This window comes from Ochotona princeps, chromosome 2 (genome assembly GCF_030435755.1).
Source record: "Ochotona princeps isolate mOchPri1 chromosome 2, mOchPri1.hap1, whole genome shotgun sequence".
Classification (NCBI taxonomy): domain Eukaryota; kingdom Metazoa; phylum Chordata; class Mammalia; order Lagomorpha; family Ochotonidae; genus Ochotona; species Ochotona princeps.
The window spans coordinates 41781218-41802861 of record NC_080833.1 but is presented as its reverse complement, the minus strand read 5'-3'; the positions used below and the strand labels follow the sequence as shown (position 1 = coordinate 41802861).

General features: G+C 41.2%; 1 protein-coding gene across 7 annotated transcripts in view; it reads left to right on the top strand.

Annotated features, from left to right (window-relative positions):
- Positions 1 to 17524, top strand: part of TUT4 (terminal uridylyl transferase 4) — a 125979-nt gene extending 108455 nt beyond the window's left edge. For 2 of the 7 annotated variants that reach the window (XM_058655119.1, XM_058655127.1), the window contains exons 25-30: positions 2710 to 2825; positions 5819 to 6039; positions 7112 to 7212; positions 10203 to 10650; positions 15170 to 15328; positions 16879 to 17524. In XM_058655119.1, the coding sequence (XP_058511102.1) occupies positions 2710 to 2825; positions 5819 to 6039; positions 7112 to 7212; positions 10203 to 10650; positions 15170 to 15328; positions 16879 to 16967 (1134 nt within the window). In that variant the 3' untranslated portion in view covers positions 16968 to 17524. Of the gene's footprint in view, positions 1 to 2709; positions 2826 to 5818; positions 6040 to 7111; positions 7213 to 10202; positions 10651 to 15169; positions 15329 to 16789 lie in introns of all 7 variants that reach the window. The other 5 variants (XM_058655132.1, XM_058655139.1, XM_036494306.2 and 2 more) reach the window with 5 other exon arrangements.
- The last annotated feature ends 4120 nt before the right edge of the window (positions 17525 to 21644 follow it).

Sequence of the window (21644 nt, the reverse complement as noted above, 5' to 3'; positions counted from 1 at the left end):
CGCCCCTCCCCAATCCCGTTCACCACCCAATGAGGGTGGCGGGTGGGCCCCGGACATGCCCAGTCACGGAGGCCTCCCCCCTCGGCGTACTCACCCCAGAAGGAAGCAGGCCCCGCACCCAGGCATGTCCGGGCCCAGCCCGCCATGAGCCATGGGCACATGGCGGACTGGGTTCGGGATCCGAGCTAGACGTCCTCTCCCGCAGCCCTCGGCTCGCCTCTCCATCATCACTATTTAATTCTAGAACATTTTCATTGTCTCTTTAAAAAATCTCTGCCCCCCCCCTTTTTTAAGATTTATTTTTATTGAAAAGTCAGACCTACAGAGAGAAGGAAAGACAGAGAGGAAGATATTCCTTCTACTGTTTCTCTTCCCAAATAGCTGCAACAGCTGGAGCTGATCCAATCTGAAGCCAGGAGCCAGCAGTTTCTTCCAGGTCTCCCAAACTGGCAGGGTCCCAGGAACGTGGGCCATTCTGGACTGCATTCTCAGGCACATTAGCAGGGAAATAGATGGGAAATGGATCAATGGGATACAAACCAGCACCCACATGAGATACCAGGACGTGTCAGCTGATGGCTTAGCCATTAGGGTACCACACTGGGCCCAGTGAATCCCTTTTGTCTTTTACCCTGTACCATTAATCTACTCTTTCTTTGTCAATATGTATATTCTGGATATTTTATGCAAAGATAGTCATATAGTACGTAGTCTTTTGGAACTACATGTTTCACTTTACAAATATTTTCATGACCCATCTGTGCTGTAGTATTTATCAGTATTTTCTTTGTATAGCTAACACTGATTTTATGATTATTTTGAATAAGTTTGTTTTGAATATTAGTATACAAATTCTTACATGAATTTATGTTTTCATTTTCCTGGGTAATATGTGTGTCATTGGAATTGATACATCCTTTGATAAATTTATATTTAACTTTTTAATGAGATACTAAACTGTTTTTCTAAAGTGATTACTATTTTACATTCCTTCTAGCATTATTCATTTGTAGTAATTTTCCTATATTCTCACCAATGTCTTGTTATAGGATTTAAAAAGTATTGCTAGGCTTGGCGCAATAGTAGCTTAGTGGCTCAATTCTCACCTTGCATGCACCAGGATCCCATATGGTTGCTGGTTCATATTCCAGCTGCTCCACTTCCCTTGCAGTTCCCTGCTTGTGGCCTGGGAAAGCAGTCGAGAATGGCCCAAAGCTGTGGGACCTGCACCCACATGGGAGACCTGAAAGAAGCTCCTGCCTCCTGGTTTCAGATAGACTTAGCTCTTGCCAGTGCAGCCACTTGGGGAGTGAACCAATGGATGGAAGATTTTCCTCTCTTGTAGATCAGCCTTTCCAATGAAAAAAAAATGACAAATTTTTTGAAAAGTTGCTTTCATGAAAAAAAATAACTATAACTATTCTATTGGATTTTTTTATTTAAACATTTTAAAAAATATGTATTTATTTGAAATTCTGAGTTAGAGGGAGAGATAGGGAGAGTCACACATGGATGGCCATGGTCCAAGTACTTGGATCCTCTTTTTAATTTTTGTTTATTTAAAATGGAGAGACACACCCACACTGCTGTCCCAAAAGTTTCCATCTGATGGTTTACTCCCAAATAAAGCAACTGCCATCGCTACGTAAAAACTGGAGCTAGAAGACACTGCCTCCTAGTGTGTGCCCTAGCGTGAAGCTGGATTGAAAGCAAAGGAGCTGGGAGTGGACCCAGGTACCCTTGAGCTGGGACACAGGTGTCCCAAGCAGCTACTGAGTGTTGTGTCAAACACCTGCCCCCTTTTCTGATTTTAATAGTTGATGTGAAAAAAAAAAAGAAAAGAAAAAAAAATAGTTGATGTGAGAGACAGCAGAACCTGCTTTGCTTCCTACTTCCTTCCATGGCCAGTGCTGGGACTGGTCGAAGTCTAGATCCAGGAACTCGGTGGCTGCCACATTAGTGAAAGGAATTCAGTCGTACTTGCCTCCCAAAATCTGCATTTCCTGTTCCTATTTTAAATAGATTTGAGGATAGCTTAAGTGAAGAATATATTACCTTGCTTTCTGGAAGTGTAGTTACTGTTAGAACCAGTTAGTCTTTGTGATACTGAACTACTGAACCAAAGTTGAAGAGGGATAATTAAAGTACTAAGATAAAGCAAAAATAGGCTCAGAATATAAAATTTGGGGAAATTATTTATTAATCCTCTTACCTTTTTCAGTATACTTCAGTTTGTATAAAAAATCTTTTTTAAAAGTTGCATGCAAATCGAAATATATTTGGATAAACAAGAGAATTGTTTATGTATGTAAAGTTCTTTTGTATAGAGTATTTTTTGTAGAAATAGCCTGATGTAGCCCAAAAAGATAAGCTTTGTGGCAGGACATACTTAGATGTAACTGGTTTATTGGAGTTTCTAACCACTTTTTTACTTCTAACAAGTGTCATGAACTGAGTAAATCAAGATAAATCGTATGTATTTTATTGATATTTCATTTGTAGTAGCTACAATATAATATGGACGTGTATAATTCTATTAGCTTTGATAATGATTGTGAATCTTTCTGATATCACAGTTTTAATGTTAATAAAATATTTGTTGATATTTCCTGCTTTCTTTAAAACTATTTTTTAGATTGATCTCTTTTTCGTTTTTTTTTTCCCCAAAAGTTTTAGTGATTTTTTATGGCAAAATTTCATTTTTTCTAGGAGTACTTCTTTGATTCAAGAGTATTAACAGATGGAGAACTAGCTCCCAATGATCGATGTTGCCGCGTGTGTGGAAAAATAGGCCACTACATGAAAGATTGCCCTAAAAGGAAAAGGTTGGCAAATGATTCTGTATCAGCCTTGTAGAGGTTATAAACATGAGGCCAACTTGTAGCTGTATTTGTGTTTAAAAATATTTAAGCAAGAAAATTCCAGTCTTTACACTGGACCATAGATATATGTTTATTTGAATGGAATTTTCAATAGGATGTTATTTGTGATGCAATGGTGTCTTTTTTAATTTTTGTTTTTAATATTGTTTACATAGTTGACATTGCTGCATTCCCATGTGGGATTTGGATTACGGTGGCCATGGTTGTGGCTTGGAGGAAGTGGGTGGGATAAATGTTGCAATTTCCTTTTCTCCTGTGTCTGCAGCAAAGGAAAAGGAGGGGACCACTCTTTGCTCTCAAACCACATCAGCACCCAGGGATGGGGGACAGTCATTTGATAATGCTTTAAGAAACTCCAGTGTGGGGAAGAGTGTTCTGAGGGTGTTCCTTGAGTAGTTTTGATGGTTCTGAGTCATCATCAACTTTGTCACACCAGGATTTCAAGGTCTGTTGGCTGAGCAAATCTACCTTAGTGCATCCCCAGGCTAAAGAACATCCTGTAAAGCATGGCCAGTGGAATTGCCCAACCTGTTATGCTTTCCATCCTCTGATGAGGCAGTTGATGTCCACTGCTGCCCTAGATGACCTGGTCGTCATGTCTCCCATGTGCATCTGAGCATGCTGTTTGCTGCACAGGCATCAGCAAGTGAGGAGGCTCAGTCCTGATACATGAGCTCCAAGATTGGACCACATACCTTGTGATTTTCCCTGTGGCCGGGTTTGAGACCAGCCATCTAGTTGGCGATTCCCCTAGGAAATCTTGCCTGTGGGGACTTCAGACTTGACGCATGTGCTCCAGCTATTGCAGTGTCAGGTGTGGGTCCATCACCTGCACCAGCCTGTGTACGTACTGGAGGATGCAACTGCCTGGTTAGTTCTGCTTCCAGCCTCATCTCTCATGTGAACTGACGGTTACTGTGGGCAAGTCCAGCCCAGCCCGTCACAGGCCCTAGTGGGTGCTGCGGCCTGGTTGGAGCAATCGCCCATAACCTTCATTAGTCCCTCCCCTGGTCCTGTGTTTGCGTATGCTGGCATGTGTTGCAGTCTGATCTATACTCCATCTGCAGTCCCATGGGTGCTGTAGCTTATCTCAGCCTGCCTTACCCCCAGACCTGGATTCCATTTATGCTGTATTGGTGCTATTGCTGTGACCAACCTTGCCTACACTCAGCCCTGGCTCTCATGCTCACTAGCAAAAGCTGCAGCCCAGCAGGGGATTGTCCACACATCGTCTACATTGCCCCTACTGGGCCAGCTTCCTGCCCTGTATCTTGTACTTGCCAGCGGGTACTGTGGTGCAGCTTTACATGACTCGCACCCAGTCCAGGCACTTATCAGTGGATGCTGCAGCCCAGCAAGGGAGTCCCTTCCAGCTGCAGATCTCATGCTTGCCGACGGTTGCCACAACCCTACTTGACATGGTCTGCCCTCAGGCCTGGCCTCTGCATGTGCTGATGAGTGCTGCAGCCTGGCCCAGCCTTGGCCTGAGAGTGTCAGGTGAGTTTTGCGGCCCAGCCTGGCTCAGCCATCACCACCCCAGCTTTCTGTGCCAACCAGAGTGGGCTGTAGTCCCATATAGGTCGAGCCCACAAGTTGCTTACAGAATCCACCCCAGATCTGGGTCTCTTGCATTCTGGTGGGTGCTGTGGCCCAGCCTGATGTGGTCCACCCATTTGCTGTGACACTCACCTATGAGTACTGTAGCCTAGTTCAACTAGCGCTCCCAGTGCCTGCTTTTGCATGTGTCAGTGGTTGGTAGGCCATGCTATTTAGCGCAGTCCAGTGCAGGTCTCATGTGGGCGAGATCCTTGGCCTTACCTTGGTCTCTGATTTTCTCCCTCTAAGCGTCCTGGTCTCAGCTCCTTTGCCTATGTGCAAGTGTAGTGACCTGGTCTGCAAAAGACCCAGAAGTCATTTCTCCCTTATCAAACATGTCCACAACTGCTCCCCAATTCGTCTCCATATCCCATTCCCCAGGCAGTCTGAAGCCCCCTGCCTGGGGGCTGGAGTGATCTGTTGTGGCCCAGCTATGCCCGCGTTCCCCACATATCTTAAAAAAAAACAAAACTGAACAGGTTACTATGCTGGTACATTGGTGTATTTAATACAAATTTGGCATTAACCAGGCCCTAGGTGTGCACTAGCTTTTGGCCGCATTTCTACCAACAGTGATATTACTTGCCTAGGTACAAGGCAGCCAGGCAGTTGCCTCCAGCTGTGTCTTACAACATTCACTTACTCATTTACTCACCAATCTGTTTCACTTCTTTTTAATTGAAAGAGTGTTTATTGTTGCCTTTCCATTTGAAAAGAGCTGTACCAGGAGCCAAGAGAAGTGATTCAGATGTGGGCTTTTGTGTGAGGACCTCACAGTCATGCAGACCAACAGTTAAAATACAGTTAACTGAATCCTTGAGATAAAGACTGTCAGATATACATATATGGTACATATTTTGAAGAATATACACCCTAAATGCCCCTTCTAAATATATCTGTGAATCATACTTTCCCAGACTTTATATGCTATATTTAATAGGCCAGGAAAAATTTTTTTTTCATTGCGTCTGGTGTAATATAAGAAAAGGAACACTTCATCGCTTCTCAGGCTTTTTGCTAAGATGAAGTGTAAGAAAAGGAACGTTTCAGACAGAACATATAAATATCAATCTCAAAAGATTATTGGATATTTAAAATCTGATATTAAAACATTTTTGAGTACAGTATTGTTATTAAACTGGAAACCTGGTTTTTCCCATGTCAGCAGATGCGCCAGAGTTCCCTTTAAAAAACAAACAAACAAAAAAAACAAAACCAAACAGTGCATGAAGCACCAGGCATATCATTCCTTTTGTTTTGATGGAGACTCTTGGATAGTTGATTTTGTTTTGTCATTCACTAAGCTTACAAGTCCCTAGCTTCCACATTATTGGTATCAGTAGTTTATTGTTTAGAGTAAAGAAGAAAGACAGCGAAGAAGAGAAAGAAGGAAATGAAGAGGACAAAGAGTCCCGAGACCTTGAGGCGCGAGATCTCCACGACACTCGGGACTTCAGAGACACCAGAGATCTCAGATGTTTCATATGTGGAGATGCCGGACATGTTCGGAGGGAGTGCCCAGAAGTCAAGCTGGCCCGTCAAAGGAATAGTAATGTAGCAGGTAAAGCCAGAAGACTGTAAATTGTTTCTGTGGGAAGTAGTTTCTGTTGGTGTCATGTTAAGGATCCCTAATCCTTTCTTTTTCAAATCTAATTGTGTGGATCTGAGTCTTGTAATTTATTGAAAGATGAAGTTTAGACAGTCAGACGTTTACTGTGAGCAGTACCAGAATGTATTCATCATCAAGTTCTCCACAGTCTGTTATATTGAGTTAATTCCATGTAAGTATTATCTGGATTGGAGTTAGAATTATTCTTTCAGTATAACTTCTTTTTGTAAAGCTTTTATTTTTATTGGAAAGTCAGATATACAGAGAGGAAGAAAGGCAGAGAGGAAGATCTTCTGTGCGCTGGTTCACTCCCCAAGTGGCCACAGTGGCCAGAGCTGCACTGATCCAAAGCAGGAGCTTCTTCCATGTATCCCGTATGGTTACTGGGTCCCAAGGCTTTTGGGTCATGCTATACTGCTTTCCCAGACCACAAGCAGGGAGCTGGAAGGGAAGTAGGTCCACTGGGACATACGGGATCCCAGCACGTGCAAGGTGATAACGTTAGCCACTAGGCTACAATGCTGGGCCTACGATGTAATATATTTTGTTAGAGTTTTCTTTTTTTTTTTTTTAACCCTGGAAACATGTAAGGGGAATAATTTGTTCTTCCCATGAGTAAAATGAGAGAGGGAAACATGTTCTATTTTATATCACATGGAATTTTAAGAATTAGATATGAACCCAAATGAGAGTTAGTGAAGGGAAAGAAAAGATTGTTTTAGAAGTGCTGATTTCCATTTATTTAGACTTCTTTTGCACAGATTATTATGTCTTTTTTAGATAAACAGGTTGGCAACTATTCTTGTTTTTAGAACCAGTGTTAGTTTTTATTTGATCTGTGGAATTGAAAAATGAAAAAAGAAAGACAGCTTTTATTATAAGTTCTTCACTAATACAGAGTTCAGAGTCCAAGTTTATAAAATTTTGGAGATGTTTGAGGTTGTGTTACATGGGAGGGAAGTTTATTGATTCTGATTTTCCTGATACTTTATCTCTGAATTTTCTTTGTGATGTTTTCTCTTAGCAGCCCAGCTGGTTCGCAACCTTGTCAATGCCCAACAGGTGGCTGGTTCTGCCCAGCCACAGGGTGATCAGCCCATAAGGACTAGACAGTCCTCAGAATGTGTAAGTACAAAGCCTGCGAATGAGTGCATTTTGACAGCGTTAGAGCAATATCTTTAATGGTTGATAGTTTATCTCTCAGACATCTTAATACTTTGTAAAGGTATTGTTGATAGGCACATAGGATGGAATGAGCATTACTTTTGGAATAACGTCTTTTATTTATTTGAGCCTGCTCCCTCATTTCTGAAGTAAATTAACAACTAATAGGATGAATTAAAATAAGGTTATGATTTTTAAAGGTTCAGACTTTACCTAATGGAAAAATGTCTAGCATTAATAAAAATTTATATGTTTAGTACTATTAGAGAAATATGCATGTGGGGCTTTGCATGCATGAAGCTTTGTCTTCTCATAGTTTGACCTATGTACTTTAAAGCGGAATATCAAGTTAGAATTCAGACTTATACGTTTTATGTACATATACACATACTTAAGATGTACCAGTGCTGCTATGGGATTTGCAATAAGTACAGAGTGACAGAGAAACAGACGGAGGTAGTTCTTCCATCGTTGATTTGGTCATCAAATGGCTACAACAGCAATGTGTAGGTCAGGCTGAAGAAAGGAATCAGAAAGTACGTCCAGGTCTCCCGCCTAGATGGCAGGAACTTATGTGTTTGGACATGGTTCACTGCCTTCCCAGGCCTAATTGAAGGAAACTGGATCAGAAACAGAGCAGCCAGTACTGGAGCTGGCACTCTGACGTATCATTTCAGTGTCCTAAGTGGCCGCTTGACCTGTTGTTCCACAAAGCTGGTCCCATAGTTTTTTATTAACTTTGATAAATTGCTGTTGATGTTTGTCTAAATCTATATTGAACTTTCACTGCTTAATTTGATGAATTCTATATTGAGTGCTTATTCTACATCTGAAACTATATCACTGTTACACACCTACTATGAAGTTTTGTCTTTTGAGTAAACTGGTAAGCTGAAAATTTTAGATATTGGTGAAAATGAGAGAAATTAGGAGATAGAAACTTGTTTCTAGCTTCAAATCTATTACCTGTTAAAGATTTTAAATCAGATGTGTTTGTATTTAGGAAAGACTCAGAATATTTGAAGAATGGTAGTAAAATTCTTACTCCAAATATCTGAATAACCTGTTATGCATTTGATAACTTTCATAAATGTGATATAACCATATTTAATTTAACTGACATGTGTAGAGTGTTAGGTGCTATGCTTTTGTGTGTGTGTGTGTGTGTGTGTGTGTTAACGTATTCTACCTAGAAGTCAGGATTACAGAGACTGGGAGAAACAGAAGTCTTCCACCTACTAGGTGGCTGTTTTGGCCAGAACTGGCCTGGTCCAAAACTGGGATCCAGGAGTTTCTTCCAGGTCTCCCATGTGGTTACAGGTGCCCAAGAATTTGGGGCCATCCTCTGCTGCTTTCCCTGGGCATTAGCAGCTATATTAGAAGTGGAGCTGCTGGGACGTGGACCTGTGCCCATGTGGGATGCTAGCACCACAGGCTGTAGCTTTATATGTCACTGTGCAGGTCTGTCTTGATTTTAGAAAATATTTTTTTTTAAGATTTATTTACTTTTTATTACAAAATCAGATACACAGAGAGGAGGAGAGACAGAGAGGAAGATCTTCCATCCGATGATTCACTCCGCAAGTGAGCGCAACAGCCGGTGCTGTGCCGATTCGAAGCCGGGAACCTGGAACCTCTTCCGGGTCTCCCAGGCGGGTGCAGGGTCCCAAGGCTTTGGGCCATCCTCGACTGCTTTCCCAGGCCACAAGCAGGGAGCTGGATGGGAAGTGGAGCTGCCGGGATTAGAACTGGCACCCATTTGGGATTCCAGGGCATTCAAGGCGAGGACTTTAGCCACTAGGCCACGGTGCCGGGCCCGATTTTAGAAAATATTTTAAAAAATAATAGAAAGAATAAACATAATAAACCCATGTAACTACCAGACTATCAAATTATAACATTGTTATTTTCACTTTGTGAAAAATGTCCCAGCTTAAAACCATTTGGCATCCCTCTGGGTTTCTGTTCCTATTTTAAAAGCTTTGATCTTTCCAGGCCCAGTACCGTATGCCTTCAGTTGGTTTGTTCCTCTGCCCACAGCACTCTTCCTTTTCTCTTACCACTTTATGTCCATTTATCTGACCAGTTTCTGGATAACCTTGAGTCTTAACCTTCTGGGAGACATTCCTTGATTTCCAGTCTTCCTTGATCATCAGTTTGGGTTTAGGCATTCCTGCAATGGGATTTCATATGTAGATTATGTTTTTCTCACAGTAATCATAATACTTGATTGGAGTTGTCTGTATAATATTTACTCCCTGCTTCCCCCACTTCCCCTAAAAATTAAGCTTCACGGCCATACGTTTGAATAGCTGTTGTTGGGGAGGTGGGAGGGGGAAAAAGAGAGAAAGAAGGAAAGAGAGAGGTTGAAAATTCTCATCTGTTGCTTTACTCCCCAAATGGCCACATTGGCCAGAGCTAGGTCAGACCAAAGCCAGGGACTGCAGCTGGGTTTTCTATGTGTGTGGCAAGGCCCACGTGTTTCGGCTGACCTATGCTGCCTTTGCAGATGCATCAGCAGGGAGCTGGATCAAACTGGGGCAGCTGAGTGTCAGCCTTTGCTCTTGAAATGGGGTTGCAGAGTCACAGCCAGTGGCTCAGCGTATTGTTCCACAACACTGGCCCCTGGCTATGAGACTTAATAAACATTTAATTTTTTGTTCCCAGTGGGTAATACTATTTACAGGATGGGAATGATGTCTGAGTTCTTTGCTTAGTCATTGAAAATGTTTATGAGGCAATTTCTGTGTGAGAGAGTAGTTGGGTACTTGGGGAAAATTCTGCCGTCATATAATATGATGTTTTACCATTATTTGTTATATGCAGTAAATAATTCTGAGTATACTATTCTAATGAAATAACTCGATAATTTTATATTTTGATCATTTGTATTTTTAAAAATGAAGAGTTTGTATATGAATTTTAAAATGTCTTTTTTTTTTCTCCTGCAGTCAGACTCACCGTCTTATTCTCCTCAGCCCCAGCCGTTTCCACAGAACTCTAACCAATCCGCTGCTATTACCCCGACACAGTCCCAGCCAGGAACCCAGCCTAAGCTTGGCCCCCCTCAGCAGGGAGCCCAGCCTTCCCATCAAGTCCAGATGCCCATGTATAACTTTCCCCAGTCTCCACCAGCTCAGTATTCTCCCATGCACAATATGGGCTTGTTGCCTATGCATCCCCTCCAGATCCCTCCTCCATCCTGGCCCATCCATGGCCCAGTGATCCACTCTGGCCCCGGCAGTGCTCCCAGCAGTATTGGTCTGAATGATCCCAGCATCATCTTCGCACAGCCTGCTGCCAGACCTGTGGCGATCCCTGGCTCCTCTCATGATGGACACTGGCCTCGTACTGTGGCTCCAAATTCTCTGGTGAACAACGGTGCAGTGGGGAATACTGGTAACCCTTTCCTTTTTTATGTCTGTCTACAGAAAATTTGGGCGATTGTTGTTAGTAGTTGAACCTGGGGAAATAATATGGGGAAAAGAAAACAAGCAATAAATGTTTGTGGAAGCCAGAAAAGGATTAGGTAAAGGTTAAGAATGTGGGCTGTCAATTCAGATTGCCCAGATTTGAATACTGGTTTACTGGTTTTGTTGTGATATACTGTGAGGCCTGGTAAAATTATTTAATCTGTTATACATCAGTTTCATTTGTGATTTATACATTCATAGGAATATTGGTGCCATTTAACTTACAGGGACTTTGTGAATATTTTATGAGGTAATATATTAAATATCAGGCATTTATGTTCAGTTTGTATTGCTTCCTTGCTTGGTGTAGGTAATATTAACACTCATAGTTGATAAAATTTGGGGATTATGGGGCCAGCAACGTGTTTTAACAGGCTAAGCCTCTGCCTATGGTGTAAGCATTGCATATGAGCTCTGTTTCAAGTCCCAACAGCTCCACTTCTGATCCAGCTCCCTGCTAATGGCCTGGCAAGACAGTGGAGGAGACATCAAATCGTTGGGCCCCTGTGCCCATGTGGAAGACCTGGAGGAAGCTACTGGCTCCTGGCTTCGGACTGGCCCAGCTCTATCCAGTGTGGTCATTTGAGAAGTGAACCAGTAGATAGAAAATATCTCTCCTGTCTCTGCTTTTTCTTTCTATAACTTTCTTTCAAATAAATATGAAAAAAAATTATCTTTAAAAATTGAAGGATAAAGTAATTTTTCATATTATCATGGTTAATATTTAAGTTAATTTCTTTGTTAAAGCCTGTGTTGTATATTCCAGACTCAACTATTTCCTAGTAAACAGTAATTCTTTAAAAATATGTTAATAGTAATTAACATAAGAATAATAGTTTTGTGATATATACCCACTGTAGAATATGTATCTAATCAATTTACAGAGAGACAAGATCTTCCGTCCTCTGGTTCATTCCCCAAGTAACCACAATGGCCAGAGCTGAATTGATCCAAAGCCAGGAACCAGGAGCTTCCTCCAAGTGTTCCACGTAGGTGCAGGGTCCCAAGGCTTTGGGCCGTCTTCGACTGCTTTCCTAGGCCATAAGCAGGGAGCTGGATGGGAAGTGGGGCAGATAGGATATGACTCGGCACCCATATGGGGTCCCAGTGTGTGCAAGGCAAGGACTTCAATCACTAGGCTACCATGCCAGGCCCTCTAAGAGTATTCTTACAGATTTAGGAGTTGAAGTACATAAATTGTACATGGTTTTATTCTTAAGTATCTCATGTAACAGCTCCTCATTATTATTTTAACCTGTATTAACAATTTATTGAAAAATGATATGATTTCCCTTATTCTGAACTTGAGTGATTCTATAAAACTTTATCTCTATATTTTCTACAAATTGATAGCTAGATTCAGAGATTGGGTTAGATTCAGTTCCTAGGTTGGTCCTGTCTGTTTTCTGTTCCTCCACTTACAAAGAGGAGTGTGGTTGCTAAATTTCATGAATTAAGCTAGATTTATGAGGTGGGTGATATCCACCTCCCCTGTCCTTTTTAGACTTCCTCATTAATTTTCACTGATTGGCAGTATGCATCCTTTTAAATTTAGTTTTTCCATTCATTTAACAGGGAGACAGAAATGCTCTACCCGCTAGTTCATTCCCCAGATGCGTGTATCAGCCAGTGTAAAGTGTTGAAGCAGGACTCAGTTTTTGAGCTATCAACTTGTGGCTCCTGTAGTGTTGACCAACAGTAAATTATATCAAAAACAGGATCTTGGGCTGAAATCAAGCCTTTTAAAAATTATATTTATATGGACTCGGCGCAGAAGCCTAGTAGCTGAAGTCCACACCTTGACTGCACCTGGGTTCCATATGGGTGCTGGTTCTAATCCCGACAGCCCTGCCCCCCATCCAGCTCCCTGCCTGTGGCCTGGGAAAGCAGGTGAGGATGGCCTAAGGCCTTGGGACCCTGCACCCACGTGGGAGACCTGGAAGAGGCTCTGGGCTCCTGCCTGAGGACTGGCTCAACTGTCGCCTTTGCGTCCATTTGGGGAATGAAACAACTGATGGAAAATCTTCCTCCTTCTTTCCTCCTCTCTGTGTATCTGACTTTCCAAATTAAAAAAAAAGTCTAAAAGTTATATGCATATGCATGTTTATGTAGATAATTTTATGTGTGTACATGTATTTGTGTATATATGTATGTGTGTATACTACATGCCTGTATACAGAGTTACAAAGAGAGAGAAGGAAGGAAGGAGTGTGAGAGAGATACTCTCCATCTTCTGGTTTACCCCCCAGATTGCACTAGGTACTGGAGCTGGGCGTGGAGAAGCTAAAGCAGGAGAATCTAGGTCTCACATGGTGGGTGGAGAGGCCCAAGCACTTGGGTTATCCTCTGCTGCTTTCCCAGGCACATTAACAGGGAGCTAGATTGGAGGGGAAGTAGATGGAACTTGAACCCGCACCCATTTGGGGTGCTAGCATTGTTGCGAGCGGCTTAACCCAACGTGCCCTAACACTGGCCTCAAACCAGGCCTTGTTGATGCGAGATGTAACTGCTGTGCCAAGTGCTGGCTCCTGGTATCCATTCTTTTACTAGGCATTAATTGTAAAGTGACAAATTTATACTTACCGCTTGTGATTATTTATAAAGAAGAATTTTGCTTATTTAACACTTGATTAACCAAAAGTATAGTTTGTAGAGGAAATGCGAACTGAAAGTTCAATTCTTTATCAATTTTCTTAATAATTTTAGTGATTAATAAAATGCACTGTTCCTTGGAGAACTTCCAGTCTTTTTGGAAAAAGGCAAGGAATGTATGTTACTCAAATAGAAATGCTAGAATATTAAAACTCAGTTACCGAGATCAAAGTAAGTTACATGTCTGGCATTTTCTATCATTTGACCTGTGTGTGGTATATAGCCTTCGTAACGTGGACCATGAGAGTCAGTGAGTTGTGTAACCATGAAGACTAGTCCAGTGTTTTTGCCCCCGGATGGATCAGCTCTGTTTTTGTAATTTTAAGTCCCTCACCAGTGGTTGATGTTTGTTCCCACCATAATGAAGCCATTAGTACTCGATAAGCACACTGTATGGCCTTTCACCCCCTCTTGTTTTTTAAATGTAAGAAGTTGTGCTTTCTTACTCTTCTCTCACTGTCACCACCTCCTGCCTTGATTCAGAGCTTGGCTGACTCACTCATTTTTGCTTTGTCGAACTTGGTTCACTTTTTCTGGAAGCCTTTAATCCTTTTATGCCCTGTCATTGTCTCTAGTAGTCAGTTTAATGCTTGACATTTACTAGATACATTATTATGTACAAACTATTCAGATACTATGTTGTATAAACATAAAACTTATAGTTAGTAGCTAAATTTATTAATATGTTAAAATACAATGACTGAGTGGAAATATATTAATGGTAACATTGTATAATTCCCCCTCCCCTCATTTTTGGAATTTTCTTTAATGCGTTAATACATAGCACAAATTCTTGGTTGGAAAAATGGTCAGGTTAGCTTTTTATGTTAAACATCATTTCTCAGTTAATGATAACCTGAATCTCTGCTGTCACAGTTGTTTTATATGGGACCACTTCTTTCCTGTCCCCAGACTTGCTGATTTGAGTTCCTTATATTGATGTAATGTTTGCCTAACAATTACAATGTATGTTGGTTATTCCGTACACATTGTGAGCCAGAATGACAAACCAGCAGAAGTGATTCAGAAGATTGAGTGGATAATGCATCAAGAAAGATGGGGGAGTAAACCTATGATTTTGTCAGAATTTGTGCCAGCCATTTTGTTATCTCCTGCAGTACTTCTCCTAACAACTGAAAATTCACATTGGAACTTCACTAGTGTTTAGAAGTTGCATTTGAGCATTGATTTGTTTGAGACTAAAACCCTGTTGCTCAACAATTACACTGCAGTGCCTCAAACCTGCAGTACCTCTCCTTCTCCACCAAGATGGAATTGATTTCTCCTGTGGTTGTCATTGTCTTTAGAAGAAAGAGAAGTTCCTTAGAATGACACCGTCTAAGGTTGAAATTTAGAATTCACTTTCTGTGAAGGCTGTTTGTCCTTTGTATTGCTGACTGCTTTCTTGCTCCCAAATATCCTGTACTTTTCTTTCAAGCTTTTGTAAATGCCATCCTTGCTACTTTAAAATGCCCTCCTGACCCGCTGCCTGAAAGACTTGTTAGTTGTTTCTTAAAACACATTCATCATAAGAAAATCTTCTTTAATCTTTAAAGCCAGGTGTCCTACCCTTCTTTAGAACATCTTTTGCCTGTGTGTTATGGCATTTATTAAATATTAGTATATTTGTGTTTTTGTATGTCTATCTTGTAATAATTTAATGATCAAATAGTAGTGCTTACTAATGAAACACATAGTTGGTACATATTCAGTACATCTTTGAGGAATGACAGAAGGTTTGAATCAATGAACTACTGTTTTAAAATGTGTCTGTCTTTTTTGTTGAATTGCAGAGCCAGGCTTTCGAGGTCTAAATCCTCCAGTTCCGTGGGAACACGCACCACGCCCCCATTTTCCCCTTGTCCCCGCTTCGTGGCCTTATGGTTTGCATCAGAACTTCATGCATCAGGGAAATCCCAGATTTCAGCCCAACAAACCCTTCTATTCTCAAGGTACAGTTTCTTACAAATCGGATGAAAAATTGGGTTTCTTTTATTCTGGGACAGGGAGCCTCAGTCAAGGCCAGGATTTGGGAGTAAAAATGCATGCATATTGTATGTCAGGTTACATTTAGGTGCTTGTTACTCAAATGAAAGTAAAATGAATTCCCTAATCGTTTTTCCCAGGTGATTATAAGAGCTGAATATGTTAGATAGATATGGATAAGGTTGTCATTTTTTAAATGAACTAAAATACAGTTTGATGGAGAGATTCTTAAATCTACTGATTCATTCTCCAAATGGCGGTATGACGGCCAGTTCTGGACCAGGTTGAAGCCCGTAGCCAGGAGCTTTATCTGGGCTGTCCACGTGGTGGCAGAGACCCAAACATATGGGCTGTATTCTATTGCTTTCCCAGATGTGTTAGGAGGGATCTGGATAGGCAGTGGAGCAACCAGAACAGGACCCATCACCAGTATGTGTCGCTGGCATCACTGACAGAGGCTTAACCTTATATGCCACAACACCAGCGCCGCGAATTTAGAGACATCAGTTATTGTTGCCTCAGCAGAGAGAGTAAGAATTAGAAACTAGAGATCATATGCATGCTTTTGACACTTGTAATGCATCCTGAATTTTTCCCCAAGTGATTTTTTAGAGATTAAAGGGGAGGGGTATTGTTTCTAGCTGAGTGGCTAACATGCAGTCACTGGGGTTTGCTTGAGCTAATGAGGAAGGAAAGACAGTAACAGAATTAGGGGATTGGAGGTTACGGGAAAGATACGTAGGCAGTATGACTAGAGAGTGTAAGCTGATGATAGCGATTATGGAATTTGGACTTGGTTTAGTAAGTAGTAGGAGTCTAATAGAAGTTTTTGAAGTACACAGAAATAGATTTATTTAGTAAAATTGTATTGAATCACGGTAGAATTTATTATAACATGCTGCTGCTATTGTACCAGCAATAATATTGAGAACTCCAGGAAAATTGAAGTGTTTTATCTAACTTACTTGTTTCAAAGATGTTTGTCCCAACAGGCCAAAAAAAAAAAAAAAAAAAAAAGTTTGGACTTTAATACCTGGTTAGCTTGGGATTTTAGAATACTGGAGATTTAGAATTAAAGTAAAAGTTCAGGAAAAGGCAGAGGGAAAAGGGGGAGCAGTGACGAATGCAGTAATCCCTTCAGAGGGAGCCCCTGCTCTTAGTGTCAGCTAAGCATACTGGTCTGGGGGAATTTGTTGAATGCTCCTCAGCCCTGCGGGAGGGGTGGGGCTGGCCTGTGCTGGGGTTCTTCCCTGGACTCCTCCCTACTTTCCCTTTGTCTCCTCCCCTTCCTTTGATGGCACTCTTCTCCCCTCTCTGTCTTCTGTTATGTAAATAGAGAAAAAGAACTAACTACAAGTTAATTTTAAGGAATTGTCAGATGAATAGGCATAAGCCTTTCAGTTTCCTGTCTGTGTTGTGTCCAACAGACAGATGTGCCGCCCGTCGGTGTAGAGAGCGTTGTCCCCACCCACCGAGAGGAAACGTGTCGGAGTAATGCGAGTGCGTTTTCTTTCAGCTGGTCTACCGACGCACAGCAACCAGCCAGTCCTGCTGTCTCAAGGGTATCCGTACCTCAGTGTCAGTTACACTCAGCAGAAAAAGTGACATTTAATGGAAAGCAAAACAAATCAGGTCCTGATTTAAAATTTTAACACACTTAGATAGCTTATTTAAATTCTGACTGACTGTTTTTAAAGACTGTAATATTTGTATATAAATATGAACTATAGTTTTTACTGGTATCACTAAATTGAGTGATACAAATTTCATCTATTTTATTACCCTATTTTTAAGGGAATTTTATGTTTTGTTTAATCTTGATGAATTGTATAAAGAGAGAATTTAAAAAATTACATTCTTTATTTTCTATTAGCTGTATTGATACTTCGGTTGCTTCAGACTTTATATATATTGTTCTTAAGAATTAGGAAAGAATTTCATGTGTTTTAAATTTGTCACTTCTATTCTTTACAGAACCTTGTAGTGCCAAAAAATTTTTAAAAGGTGAAAAATAAAACAAAAAAATAAAATAAAATTACAACATGGAGATTCACAATTTTTTCTTTTACATAGTTGTATGTGGAACATATTCATATTTGAACAGAATATTGCTTTTGTCTGCATTTCGAGTAATTCTATTTGAAGTTAATTTTTTAAGGGTTGAATTTGGTTAACTCATGTAGTTGTTTAGATGATGAAAAAGTAATGTCATGATCTATAGATTCCTTTCACTCTTATTAGATAGAGTATTCTAAATCAGCTTAGGGTTCTGTTCTTCTTTCTCTGTTTCTTTTCTGTGTAGCAGAGAGAGAGAGGCAGAGACAGAGAGGCAATGTTGTCACCAGCCACATCCGGTGGTTCACTTCCCAAGTGCCTGGCGGTGGCGGGGGCAGGGGTGTGCTGGATCCAGGAACAGCACAAACAGGTATTCAACATAAATGGGACACTGGAGCCATCACCGCTGCCTCCCCAGATCTGCATTAGCAGTTTGCTGGAGTTAGGAGCTGGATGGAGCTGGGTATTTAACACATGTACCTTGATATGGGATGTAATCATCTTAACTACTGTTCTCTACTACCAGGGCTCATGCCCCCATGTTAAGGAAGTTTTTATGTGCTTTGTTTTATTGGTCTTGACAATACCCATATGAGGTTGGTACAAGCAGGTTCTATTTCCATTTTTCTTTATTTTTTCCCCCTTTTCTAAGGTAGCTTCAAGGATTTGATTCTTACCAAATGTATAACCATTGTAAGTTCTGCATTCACTGAAGGGGGTTATTTTTGTGACCCTGAGGGGTATGTATTTTTATTGATGCTGATATCTTTTTGTGCTTTTTATTGTAACAACATGCAATTTATGAAGTTTTGGTGGTTATCCACCTTATTGTTCATAATCTGTAGGTACAGGTTGGAACACTATCTGGAATTCTTGATTTGGTAAATTTGTGACTGATCCAGTCTGTACAGACCTTTAATTAGTCTAGTCTGCCTTGGCGTCGGAACAACTACTGAGTATAAAATCCCTGGTTCTAAACACCAGTGTGAACCTCCCTGGAGAGAAGCTCCATTTTATCATTGAAAGTGAAAACTGAAGAGCAATAAAGTGGATCCAAAGGCAATGTGTCTACTGTTGGGATATAAATCCAGACAGTTCTTGGGAAAGGTTTTAAGGAAGACTTTCAAATTTGAAAGGCAGAACAACAGGAGGAGGTTGTAAGAAGAGAGAGAGAGAGAGAGAGAATCTTCCATCTGCTGGCTCATGCCACAGATAACCGTAATAGCTAGACTGGGCCAGCCAGGAACCAGAGAACCCATCTCAGTTTCCCACATGAGATGCAAAAACTCAAACTCTTTGAGTCAGCATTCATCATTCACAGCTTACACCGTGCATTAGCAGGGAGTGAAGCCCGAGTGGCTGGAACTGGGCTCTCCTGGGAATGCAGACTTCCCAAGCGGTGGTCTGGCATGCTGGGTCACAGTGCCTATCCCTTTAGTGTTTTGTGTGATTTTTATACAGGTTAACATCAGAATTATTGTGTCAAGAACAAATTGTTTTGACTGAGGGGCCTTTCTGCGCAGCCAGAATGAGGAGCCCTCTGGAAGGCTGTCCTGCTGAGACATTCATTACAGCAGTGCTTGTGCTCCAGGCTGTTGGAAGTTCAGTCCTGGAGCATTTATGGTAGGGCAACTTCTGAGAAAGGAATCATTAAGCAGGTTCACACTGTGCAAACGTGGTGGGGTTAGTTTCTTCGTATGGCTTCTTCGTACAATCAAGAGAAAGAAAAGATGCAAGAGTTGGTTTCTGTCATTTTAGAATAACCTTTAATTTCTTTAAAATAGAGAGGGGTCAGTATTCCATATGGTCATCTGCTTGTTTGTAGCTACCCGGCTAATGTGCCTGGGGAAGCAGCAGAGGATGACCCAGTCTTTAGATCATGTATCTGCCTGAGATTCAGAAAAAGCTCTAGGTTCCTGGTTTTGGATTGGCTCAGTTCTGTATGTTGTGGCCATTAGGGGAGTGAACCAATAGATGGGAGCTCTCTCTCTTCTTCTAACTTTGCCTTTACAATTATAATAAATAAAATAAGTCTTTAAAATGCTAGATACAGGGCCTGGCACGGTGGCCTGGTGGCTGGAGTCCTCGCCTTGAATGCACTGGGATCCCAAAGAAGCTCCTGGCTCCTGGCTTCAGATCGGTGCAGCTCTGGCAGTTGCGGTCACTTGGGGAGTGAATCAGTGGATGGAAGATCTTCCTGTCTGTCCTCCTCTCTGTATATCTGACTTTGCAATAAAATAAATAAATCTTTTTAAAAAATTAAAAGCTGGATCCAAAGAAAAGTCCCATCAACTGGATTACTTTCCAAATGTCCACACTAGCTGACACTAGGCTGGAGTGAGCTGTTCCAGAGGCAGGAGCTTCTTCTAGGTCTTCCTTAGGCTACAGGGTCCCAAGACTTTGAGCCATACTCTGCTACTTTCCCAGGCTGTAAGAAGGGAGCTGGTTGGGAAGTGGAGTATTCAGGACACAAAGTAGTGCTCATATGGGATGTGGGCACTTGTAGGTGGAGGATTAGCCAGTTGAGCTGTCATGCCAAATAGTTGCTCATTTGCTTTTTTAATGTATGCTTTTGTGTGAAAATAGGAATTTGCAGCCTGGGAGGATGGCCTAGAGGCTTAATTCTCAGTTTGCATGTGCCAGAATACAATGTGAGTGCTGGTTTATGTCCTATCTATTTTGCTTTCAATCCAGCTCCTTGATGGTGGCCTGGAGGAAAGCAGTGGAGGATGCCCCAAAACCTTGGGACCCTGCAGTCACATGGGAGACCTAGAGGAAGCTCCTGGCTCCTGGCTTTAGATTGGTTCAGCTCCGGCCAGTGTGGCCACTTGGGGAGTGAATCAGTGGACAGAAAATCTTTCTCTGTCTCTCCCTCTCTCTGTAAATCTGCTTTTCCAATAAAAATAAACAAATAAATAAATCTTAAAAATAAAAAAGGAATAGGAGCATTCCGTGTTGTTTCATTGTTCAAATGTGATTTCTTTTCAGGTCTTGGAGAAAATGTAATGAGGTGTGAAGGGATTTTTGTTTTATTGTTCTCCCATATTTGTGTATATTTGAACTTTTCTTTAAAGATAGTACACAACAGAGAATGGCCCAGCTCAGCCTTTCAAAAGCAGTGTAAAAGCCATTAATAGGATACGGAAGCATCATTTACATGACAGCATTAAGTATAGTGATTTTCAGCATTTCATGTGCCCCCTTTTTAGTAACTGTCAGCTGTGACCAACAAAATGGTTCCAGATTGAAAACCAGAATAATCTGAGTCTGTAATTTATGTAGTAGTTTGGACAAATTTGCAGAGTTGATTATGATCACACAGATTCATTGCAGAACAAGTAAAAAGTATAAAAAGTTAAATCTTAGGCAAAGAATAAATCCTTTTTAAAAAAGGTTTTTTGAAAGGCAGTTATATAGAGGCGTCTTCAGTCCACTGTTCATTTCCCAAATGGCTGCAGTGGCTGGAGCTGGACCAGTTTGAAATTGGGAGTCAGGAGCTTCTTCTTGGTCTGTCATTTGGGCTTAGGGGCCCAAGCAATTAGCCACCTTCCACTGCTTCCACAGAAACATTAGCAAGGAGCTCAGCTGAAAGTGGAGCAGCTGGGACTTGAACCGGCCCTCAGATGGATAATGGCATCACAGGTGGCTATCCCAAAGAATACATAACTAAGATGATATTGTTTTGCGATATTTTGTATAATGGTTAATGCCATGGAATTTGATATTTTCCTTGCCATTTAGTTTTTGCAGAAATTGTATTATTAAAGGCACATTATATAATCTGTTCAATTCTATTGTGGATGTTTTCTCAAAATATCTGTAAAATGATATGATAAAGCTATTGGTATGTATATTTAATTATTATAGAAGTATGAAGTCCCATAAATGGGATCTTTGGGCAAAAGGGTAAGAGTTTTAAAGTTCCTGTGTGTTATCACTAAGCTGCTTTCCAGAGACTGGTTATCAACTTCTGGTTCCTACACATGAGATACACAATGTGGTACTACGCTTAAAGGAAATTTTAAATTCCATTAACTTTTTCCTTATAAAAAATGTTTATTTGGTGTGGTAGGCTAAAGACCTCGCCTTGAACACACTAGGATTCCACATGGGTACCAGTTCTAATCCCAGCGGCCCCGCTTCTCATCCAGCTCCCTGCTTGTGGCCTGGGAAAGCAGTTGAGGATGGCCCAAAGACTTGGGACCCTGCACCTGTGTGGGAGACCTG